The sequence below is a fragment of the Nomia melanderi genome, chromosome 11 (assembly GCF_051020985.1).
Source record: "Nomia melanderi isolate GNS246 chromosome 11, iyNomMela1, whole genome shotgun sequence".
NCBI classification, from domain to species: domain Eukaryota; kingdom Metazoa; phylum Arthropoda; class Insecta; order Hymenoptera; family Halictidae; genus Nomia; species Nomia melanderi.
Genome location: NC_135009.1, coordinates 11094683 through 11105193, shown reverse-complemented (window position 1 = coordinate 11105193; position 10511 = coordinate 11094683). Strand labels below are relative to the sequence as shown.

The following is a 10511-nucleotide window of genomic DNA, read 5'->3' as shown; positions in this document are numbered from 1 at the left end:
CCGCGAAGGATCATAGAATGAAACTCTACCATAGATTTCTTTTTTATTAACTCAAGTATAAATTTATTCTCAATTCAAGTAACATTGGAGGGTTATAAATATCGATATCGTCGCGGAGTATCATTCGGATTTCGATCGGCGTAAAAGTTTTCGATTACAGTTCATTTTTGTCTTGATGTAGGTCGGCTGAGGAGCTCGAACACAAAGCTGAATTGTTACATTCCATCGCGGTAATCAATTAGATATCGAATAATCGAGTAGTCGGCGAAGTTTTTTTATACGACTTCCGGTGGTCGACGCTGTTATCATTCAATTGACGGTTAAGGCACATTAGATTGCGTTGTACGATCGTTGTACGATCGCTCGTTAGAAGTCCACATCCCATCCAGAGGTCTCGTCGGGAGGAATATTACGTTCCGGCGGATACCTCTCGAAATTCCTCGTATCGACTTGGCTTCGCACCTGAAGAATTTGATCAACAATTATCTTGATCTTACAAGATTTCCTCTACGTAAGAAACGGATCGAAAGTTCACGTACCGTAGGAACGATCGGCGCTGGTAAAGCCAATCTTTGCAAGGCCTGCCAATTGAATCCATGGAACCATCTGTGAAGAGCAATTGAAAGATCGTCAAAGGAAAAGGAGACGCTGACATTTATTTGTTCATTCGATAAACCGACATGTTTACCGTGAATGTAATAATTGTGTACGCACTTGTGATCTCGAATATCCTGAATACCGTTTCTCTGGTAACCGAGACGTTCCGAGGGGTTCAAGCGAACAAGCTTCTTGATCAGATTGTTCGCATTTTTGGTGACAATGTTCGGTACACCGACCACGTCAATACCTTTCAGAATCTTGTTGTAAGTGGTCATGTGGTCCGTGCCTCGGAAAGGTGGTTTGCCGACCAGCAGCTCGTGAGTCAGTATTCCAAGGGCCCAGTAGTCCACCGCCCTTCACACGGATCAATTGTTTAGCTACCGTTAAGATTGGGTACATCATGAGGATCGCTTACCTGTCGTGTCCTTTGTTCAATATAATTTCCGGCGCCACGTATTCAGGCGTGCCAGCGAAGGTCCAAGTCTTGGATGGTCCAATCTTTTTACTGAACCCGAAATCAACCTGGAAAAACATCTCGTCGATGAGTGTTTTCATTGAAAACTTACGTTGAACTCACAAGCTTCAAGTATCCACGAGAGTCCAGCATAAGGTTCTCCGGTTTCAGATCCCGATAAACGATGTTCAACGAGTGAAGATGATCGAGAGCCTCCACCACGCATCCAACCATGAATTGCGCGGTCACGTCGTCGAAGTATCGCCTCTTCTGAAGCGCCGTCCACACGTCACCGCCGAGGCAAACTTCCATCAAGAAGTAAACGTATTTGCTGTCTTTGTACGTTTGGTAGAGTCTAGTTTCGAAGTAAGTGAAGTTACATTATAGTCAAGATGAATGCAACAGTGACATCTGATCCACTAACTTGCATATGAACGACGAATCGCAGGCCTGCATAATGTGTTTCTCGTTCAACACGTGTTCCTGTTGCTGTTGCTCGACCATCACCTTCTTCTTCAGCTTCTTCAACGCGAAGCTCTTCTCGTGGTCCGACTTCAGAGTGACCAGCTCGACTCTGCCGAATCCTCCTACCCCCAAAGTACCCCTCGTCTCTAAATCAGCCAGCGTGATATTCGAGTACTCGTGGGTCCAGTTCCTGGGCGTTAGGGACCTCTTCTGCTTCTCGTATTCCTCCACCCAGTCCTTGTTCCGTATCTCGTCGAGACCTCCCAGGTAGTTCAAGAAGGAACTGAGGTTCGTTTTGTGTCAAGGGAGGATCTAAGTGTGTCTGCTATTCGTTTATCAAAGTGAAGTTTCATTAGCGGAGACTTACGTTCGGTCCAGCGTCAGACACTCGACCCCAGGTGCGAGGGCTATGGCGTTCGCGTGCCGTCGATTGTCACCTTCGTCGTCGTAAAGAGCCTTCTCACCGAAGTACCGACCTTTCCCGAGCACCACCAACTCTTCTTCACCCCCGTACTCCGTGTTCTTCGTGATCCTGACGTTCCCTCCGCTGATTATGTAGAATTTGTCACCCTTCTCCCCTTGCGTCACGATCTTGGCACCGGAACAGAAGAATTCCTAGAAGAAAGGAGAGGGAAATGTACTTCTTAGACGTTTGGACTGTTAAGTTTCCGATGTTTTCGAGTATTCTTCGGAAACCAGGACAATTACCACGCGTATCAGATCAGAGATCTTAGCGAGCAGATGATCCTTAGGTTCCGGCAGCTTCTGGAGAACGGAGACCTGCCGGAGGAACCGGACGTTGCCTTCCACCCTCTCCTGGGCTGTCCTCATCATGATAGTGAGGAACACGGATCTGTCGAGCACCCAGACCTTTCCACCTTTCTTCACTGAAAGTTAAATGTAATTCTGTTGGTATGAACATTGGGATGTTTCAAGAGACTTTCTAGAAGTCTCCTCCGAGAGACAGAATTGAGATCGATGTTATTTAAATTGGTATTTTCATGTAATTTACCACTGATGGAACGAAGTCGTTTCGTATTGTAAAGCAGAGCGATCTCTCCGAAGGCGACGCCTGGGCCGAAGCTTCTTTGGAACTTGTTGCCCTGATAGATGTCGAACTCACCCTCCGCCGAGACGTAAAGATGCGACCCTGAGGAGTTCGTTAAACAAAGAAATTAATGGTAAAGATATACCTAGATCGTACCTGGAAATGAATAGTAAATTTGTTACCTATGTCTCCTTCTCGAATCACCAATGTACTCGGTGGTATCTGCTTCGGGTACATCGCGGACACCACAGCCTCCACCTGATTCTCTTCAAGATTACCGAGGAACTCGTTCTCCAAAATGGCTCTCTTGATTTGTCGTCTGCTCCTGAAAAAGAAAGTTAATCTCTTTAGTGCATTGAAATCTTAATAAATCGATCCAAGGTTATATCTCTAGCTTGTTCGTCGAATAAAGTGTATAGAACATGGTTATTGTCCTGGATAGTCAGTTTAAAGGCACGAACGTAGCAAAATTAGGCGTAGCTGATCATTCTACACGATTTATTCTAATTTAACGATCTCCGTTCTTGAACATACTTGGTGTCCTTGTCGTAAACGGGGGTTGGCGCAGAGGGTGGCGTCGGTGTTCTGCCGATAACGCCGCCCCTGGGGTTGTTGACTGGCTGATCAGAGTCATTTAGATTGCTGTGATCCTCTTGATCGGTTTCTGGGTGCGTGGGAAGAGGACTGGGGCTTCGTTGGGGTGGAGGCGGTGCTTTGCTTTTGCCACCGGAGTTTAGGGGTGGTCCCGTACCATTAGTCACAGTGGCGGTAGGTAAAGGACGTATCTAAACGATTCAATTCTCGTTTTACACTTCATCGTACAATTAACAAAACAAACCTAAACCGTACAAACGAATGTTCAATCTCCAAAGATTCTACAATTACCAAGAATAATATTCGCGTGGTCACTTACCACGCCATGGCTCAGATCTGGTTCCCCAGGCTGCTTATAGCTGGACACCACTGGACTCTTCGTACTTCCGTTCTGCGAAGGTAGCAGAAACATTTCATACGTGTATTAATGCCATTGATATACAAAGTAAAACTAAAGCCACCACTTAATAGACTTCTACTGTGATTTTCATTGCACGTCGACGCTCTAACTGCACCGACAGCTTTTTATTGGACGTCTACCTTCTCAAGACTCCAGATGAAAGCAAGTTTCTAGATGATACTCGTGTTTATTAAATAACACGGATGAATCCGCGCCTATCTCTACAAGAAAGTGACAAATTCGAGTACTCACTATACTGATACCAACGACGTTGTTCGACTCGTCATTCCTAGGCAGAGGGGCGAGATTGATGCTACCCCTCTGTCCCATGATGTTCGGCCTCGGGAAACACGAGAACCTCATCGCGTAGTCCTCGTCCTGTTCATGTCGCAGGCAGACTCGTTTCACACCTGAAAACCGACGCGAGAGAAACGTTCCTTGAAATCTTTCTCCTGTTCGCCTTTTCTTTTCTTTTATTCTCTTCGTTTCTGGTTGCACGCGATTACGATCGATTCCGTTGGAAAAGAACGAGTCGCGCGCAGTACGATTGTAAATATTTCCCCGTCGACGGCGCGACGACGATCGAGGGGGCTTCTTTATCTGATTCGAATTCCTTGCTCGCCGATCGCTCGTCATGTTAATTAAGATAACGTACAATCCACTTATCGGTCCTCGTCCAACCAAGCCAAGCCAAGCCAAGCCAAGCCGAGCCGAGCTGAGCCGAGCTGAGCTGAGCCGAGCCGAGTCGAGCTGAGCGCCAGAAACGGAATTACTTTATTGCGTTCTTTATTATGACGAAAATCGCGAACCGAGCGCAAATATTTGTCCCGGGGCTCTCGGCGCTCGTGCAACGCATCGTAATCGCCTCGGATCACTTACGGGGCCGACTCTCTTGCGACAGGATCCTTGCACCGAATATATCTCCGTTCTTCTATGTAGGTACGCTCGTCGGTTTCCTCTTTTTCCTTCGGGGCGGGCAGCTCGGGATCGTCGACTCGCGAGAAACGCCGTAAACGGAAGTTCCGTGCGAGCACGTGGCACACGCTGGTCACATGCTTATGCTAATGACGTCCAGTGCACGATATACGTGTATATCGGACGCTTACGTCACAATACATTAGCACTTTATTACGGTAAGGACGTATCCTCGTTTTCGACTGCGCCCGAGGTTGCCGTCTTATCCTCGATCGCGTTAGACCGATCCTCAGGACCGACGAAGGGATTCGAATGGAGACTAATGATTATTTGTTCGTTCGATTTAACACTTGAGCTACCGAGTGTTTCAAATTGCCTGGTCATTTTCTTTGTTTTTTTTTTTAATTGTACAGGTAGAATGATGTAAGAGATCGTAGAAACGGAGCGAGAAATGATAGATTGATTTATTTTGAAATTTATCGGTATAATTTATTGATTCAAGCTTCCTTACGTAATTCGGTCTGATTATTTTCAAGCGGTTCGTTGCGAACGTCAACCATCAGCCGAACCGCGCGCCGAGTTAACGGAGAAACGGAATCGATCTTATCGCGAGCGAAAATGATATCGCGATTTCTTTGCTCATCTTCGCGAGTTCAGTGTCGGTAAGGAATTCTGGGTGTTTTTTAGTTTCTTGTAGCGCAAAGCGGATTGGTATCTGTCTTTTGCCGGAGAATTCTCGATTTAGTCCTTGAAAAGTTCTTTTTGTTCGTAGGATTCGTTTCAAATGAGACAGAAGCGAGTTCTTTAAACTGTCTTCGAGCTTTAATCAACTTTCAGTTTTACGCTCGAAATTCGTGTATATTCGGAACGTTCCGCGATTAATCTCCATTTATTACGGACAACTGACTCAGTTTCTACAGTGTTAAAACAGTGATAAGGATGTTTGATTAACCATCGCGAGTAGGATCTCCCTAAATCTTGTTTGTAACGCACTTGTTTGCGTAAATTGCAGTAGTGCCACGCGGAACTTCTAGAAAATGTTTTCCAGGAGACTCCAAGGATAAAAGCTTGGAGTCTTTAATATTATCGGACGGCCAGTCCTTTTCATTGAGAATAAATGAATATTCAAACGCAAATATAATCGCATGGACGTTGATAATTACTTTACACTTTCATCCTTCAAATGCAAACGCGCAAGACAAATCGAGTTATCCTCACGAGATTTTATTTCTTCTCTTGACAGTCTAAGCACCTCGCGTCTTCACTTTCCGGTTCTAATTCCCGGAATTCGCAGCAGTAATGTCCTAATAATCATCCAGGATAACGATCTGCTCGCAGACAAAGACGCGCGGCGTCCGAGACGGTGACGAGCGGAGCGGCAACATACCGGAAAATCGTTGCCTTCCGTCGCAATCGGATCTAACACTACATTTTAGATACTATATTTCTGTTCGTGAATCCACTGAATCTTTTGTCTTCGGATATTTCAGTTGTTTGTAATCGTGTCGGCCAACAATGGATGTGATACGAAAAGGGGTTCCGAAGCTAGCGAATAACTGCGCCATTTTGTACCGTTCCGGTTTAGAAAAAATATAAATTAGAAGGTTACAATTATGCACAAAGGTAAGATCAGAAGTTTTCACTGAATAGTTATTGACAAACAAACTCCAAAAACTTAGCGACCGCCCCTTTTCATCTCTTTCCTCGTTGAAACCTTTCCCCATCTATTTCTTTTTCCTTTACGTAACCACGAGGATGCTCCTTTGCAACGCGCGCGACGCGTTTCGTAATTTTCGTTGCACAATGGCGGAACGCGCGCGCGCACCGTTGCTGAAATCATCCTGCCCGGCGATTGCGACGAATTAACCGAGCGACGTTCTTTTCAGCCTATTATCGTCGCCATCGCCGTTGCCTATTAAGTGAACGAGAAATCTTTCACCTTCGCCGGATCACTGGAACGATAATAATTCTAATCTGCAGCATTTCTTACAGCGAACGACGTTTACCAGGAAATTCGATAGTGCGCTTCAACAGAATTTAGATTTCGCGATAGGATTGTCGCGCTTCTCTTTGACCATTCGCGCCTGTTATTACGTGTACTCCTTATCGAAAAATTAAAAAAAGTAAATTTTACCTTCTCGACAACGCGTCAATCTTTCTGAAGAACACTCGCATCCTCCTAGCGCATAACTAATCAACGCTTCCATTTATTCCAATATTCTCAAGCATTCCGAGCATACCCGAAGATCAACCGATTCCTCCTATTTTCGTCTGAAATACTCACTCTCACGAGACGCGTCGCAACGATCATCAATTAACGCGCGCACGGAGCGTTCACCGGTGTTTGCGTTCCGATCATTCTGCATTTAACACGTTGATCGGTCGAGCCAGCGCCCATGGAGATCAGCAACGAAATCGAAGCGGTTCGTTCGACAAGTCGGCAATTCAAAAATCGAGATCGTATCCGTCAGCCGTCAACCTGGTTCTACAGATGCCGAAACCAAATGTGTTTCACCTGAAGCGTACCGTTCCTTCACGGTCGTGGAACGAATTTTTCAGATCGCGAACAACCGAAACGACGCTCGAACCGTCGAGGAAACATACGCGCGCCGCGTTTAATCAGCTGTAGGAGAGTGAACGTAATCAACACGTTGACCGCCACAGAAAAGCTGCACCGTTCGATCAATCACTTATTCTTTTGTAGCAAAGACAGAAGGAAACAATTACCAATCATTTGGTACCGCAATCCATACGTTTTATATACTATCATCTAGTTATTCGTGATACTGAATATTTTCATTCGATGACCACCGTGGCAATCAGCGTGTTAACCCCATCGCGTGATCGACGGTACACGTGGTCCCGAGCGACGTGATCGTTGCGTTCTCTTGGAAGACGTCTACCCGGCGGAGCAGTGTACACGACTATTTTCGCTCTCCGCCAATATTTTCGTTTCGTTATCGCGGCTCTACCTCGCGCTAATTGCCTTATTTACACCCCGGATCGCTTTATCACGGTCGAATTCGGCCGAAAGCTGCGAGCCGCGGAGGGAAGACGTTCCCACCGGTGCGACGGATCGTTTGAAACGCCGCGTTTGGGCTGGTTTCCACTGAAACAACGGAAGACCATCGCGCAATACTGCAATTGCACAATGGGATTACTTAATCGACGAACGCAGTCGTTCTCCAGTAGAAATGCAGTTCGATCGCAACCAGTTATCATCTCGATTTTATTTGAGCCGAGACCATGGCTTCCGACGATCGATTAGATGGCGGAGATAAGCAGACGGAGGACCGGCGAGCATATTTCCTTCGAGAATTTTCGGTCTTTCGATAAACTGCGAGCGCGAGCGCGACGGGTGGAGCGGTTTTCGCAGACTCACCTTTCAGATTGGATGCCGGAGAAGCGGATTAATTGGCGTTAAACGTTCCTGCTAACGAGGATTATTCACTGGGATCGCGGATGGAGAGAGGTACGCGAGGCGAGAGTGCAGTTTTCCGCGCTCCGTTGAGCTGCACTCCGTGAATTCGCGCGGAAAACTGAGACTTCAAGTTCGACAAAGACGCAGAAATCTTATCTATCCGATAACAAAGAGACGCAGTGTCAACAGTCAGGTACACGCACGTTCCGACGTCTTATCTAACGAGTCCTATTCTCCTTTCATTAAACGGGTCGGCGGACGTGCGCCTCCGCGGCCGTTGTAATTGCAGCTGGAAGGAAAACCGTTCGTCTGAGAATTCCTTTCAATGCGTTTTTCATTCTACCGTTACGAGGAAACAGAAATAATCGACGTTTTGAATCGTCGAGCATCGGTATCGCGATCCGAGGATACGATGTTTCGCGTTAATAATCCTTCGACGGTCTCAAGGCCGCTCTCGCATTCCGAAATCGACCTCGTAACGGTGACTTCACGCGGTATCCTCTTTATCACGCCTGGAGTACACCTTGAACCGGTCCGTTCTATTATCTTTGGACGTAACGTGAAGCTTTCGCGGTAATTTACGAAGTACGGGTCTTCGAGTGTCGTCACACCCGCGATACCGGACTTCACTTACAAGTGTGAACAATTCAGCTATTTGAATAGATGGATCGATTACTTCTTGCTTTTACGGTGTTCCTAATATTTGTTGGAGGATAGGTTTCCAATATTTTAAAGAATCCTCATTCGAAGGATTACAACGCAACGGCTTGTCGATCGATCTTCGAGTTCCGACGATGATAGACGATCGACAAATATAATCAAAGCGACGAGCATATATCGGGCGACTGACTCACGTCGTAAAAACCGAAGTATGTACTCTGGAATTCCAGTGATGGAAACAATCGCAGAGAGCGGCCTTTAATTGATCATTTATAATGGAAAATTGTTGTGGCGCCGACCGATTGACTCATCGTTTAACGCCTATTTTTTATTACGGTCGCGAACGGTGGAAGACGGGGAAGCACTCGGTTCTCCTATTTCCTATTTTCTTATCGTAGCCGGCCGCCTCTTATCGCCTTCGATGCCATTATCGTAGCTCGTTGATTGAACGTTCCCGTTTTTTACCGTTCACGGACCTGTCAGCACCGGCTCGGGCTGTGACCGAGCCGCTTTTTTAACGACCTCGCGTAACCGCCACAGAATCGTCCAACTTTCGACGCGGTGCACCACGAACTCGTGCACGGTGAACACCGTGGAGTGTCAACGAAAAGTGTAGCGAAGGTTCTCTGATGGTAAATCGAAGAATCCAAGTGATAATCTCAAACAGAGTCGCGAGTAAAGAGTTGCATTCGTGAGATTAACTCTTTGCAGACGAGGATTGTTATAATAAAAGCGTTAGAAGAAATTTTCCATGGAAAACCAAAGTAGATACGAACTCTTAAATACTAGACAATAAGGAAATTACGTACTAATCTTGTGTTGTTCACACAATTAAATTCTTCGGTTGATGACAAACCTGATGTTTGATAAACTTAATAGAACAATACTCATCCGCAAAGTGTCAACGACGATGTTCCTCAAGAAAAAGAACCGAACACAATGTACAAGCATGATAGAAAATGCCCCAAATAATTCACCGAATCGATCGTCGATCACTATCACAGAAGAGCTGAAAGAACGCTGACACCACGAACACCGGAAGTACTCACGCTGGAGAGTCCTTAGTCGGAGGGGTTTCGAAACCCGCTTGAAAAGGAAAATTTCCTGGGGCACGGCAATCTTCTTCCTGGTGCTAGAAAACTGTCCGGGTGGCGAGTCCACTTTCGAGATTCATCATCCGTTACTAATCACACAATCCCATCGATTACTCACGACAATTAGAAAGCCGATTCTCGTGGAGGAGTTCAGAGCCGGCGGGACGCTTTCATTTTCTTGCGAACGTGCACTCGCGTTTTTCGTGGATAACGTCGCTCGTCACGAGGATCTCGATGTTACATCGTTCAAACGAAGATCAAACGTTCCGAGTGACATCCCGAGGACTCGAAGACGAGCCAAGCGATAGACCGTCGACGTACGGGCCGCGAATTCGGTGGACTTTCGCTCGCGGACACGCGCGTCCTATCGACAGGCCGGTCTCAATGCCACTGACAGAAAAACGGGCGCACGTTTTCCATCGCGGCGTACGTTATACAGATCGCCGTGGGGGTATTGGTAATTATTATCGTTTGGCACCTTGTCCAACGGTCGCTACCGCCGCCGCGACGTTACGCATTCGCCGGTCTACACGTGGACTCGCCGCGATCGATAGGCAATCACCTAAACGGGGACCGGAAAGTACATTTCCATTGGACTCTTTTTGGCTAGATTATCGAGGCCGATTGCGATCTACTCTTCCTCGACGAGTGTTTGCCCCTTGAGTGGCCTTCTGAGCTGTACACGATAACTCTGAGGATTTCCCCTTTCTTCCATTACTTTTATATAGGGTAACTTCAGTTGATGTTTTACATCAACTTATACAATTACAGTTGATGTTTCATCAGCGATTTTAATTCTAGTTGATTACTTTGCAAGGTAAAGTTTACTTACACATAAAATCATGTGTTCCAGTTTAGTT

The 10511-nt window shown here is 46.4% G+C and overlaps 1 protein-coding gene across 3 annotated transcripts; it reads right to left on the bottom strand.

Annotated features, from left to right (window-relative positions):
• Window positions 1–27: 27 nt before the first annotated feature.
• LOC143175090 (cGMP-dependent protein kinase 1) lies at window positions 28–10060 on the bottom strand. 3 transcript variants are annotated; one of them, XM_076372208.1, is made up of 14 exons: window positions 9607–10060; window positions 3814–3971; window positions 3481–3552; window positions 3102–3352; window positions 2750–2892; window positions 2532–2669; window positions 2228–2406; window positions 1887–2134; window positions 1479–1802; window positions 1178–1409; window positions 1016–1122; window positions 715–954; window positions 540–606; window positions 28–462 (listed from the first exon to the last, which is right to left on the bottom strand). In XM_076372208.1, exons 2-14 carry the CDS (start codon window positions 3922–3924, stop codon window positions 367–369), a joined length of 2208 nt encoding a protein of 735 aa, XP_076228323.1. In that variant the 5' UTR covers window positions 3925–3971; window positions 9607–10060; the 3' UTR covers window positions 28–366. The 3 variants fall into 3 exon arrangements, with proteins under 3 accessions (XP_076228323.1, XP_076228324.1, XP_076228322.1); XM_076372209.1 differs by lacking the exon at window positions 9607–10060 and adding an exon at window positions 4441–4605; XM_076372207.1 differs by lacking the exon at window positions 9607–10060 and adding an exon at window positions 7859–8095 and having other exon boundaries at window positions 29–462.
• Between the last annotated feature and the right edge of the window lie 451 nt (window positions 10061–10511).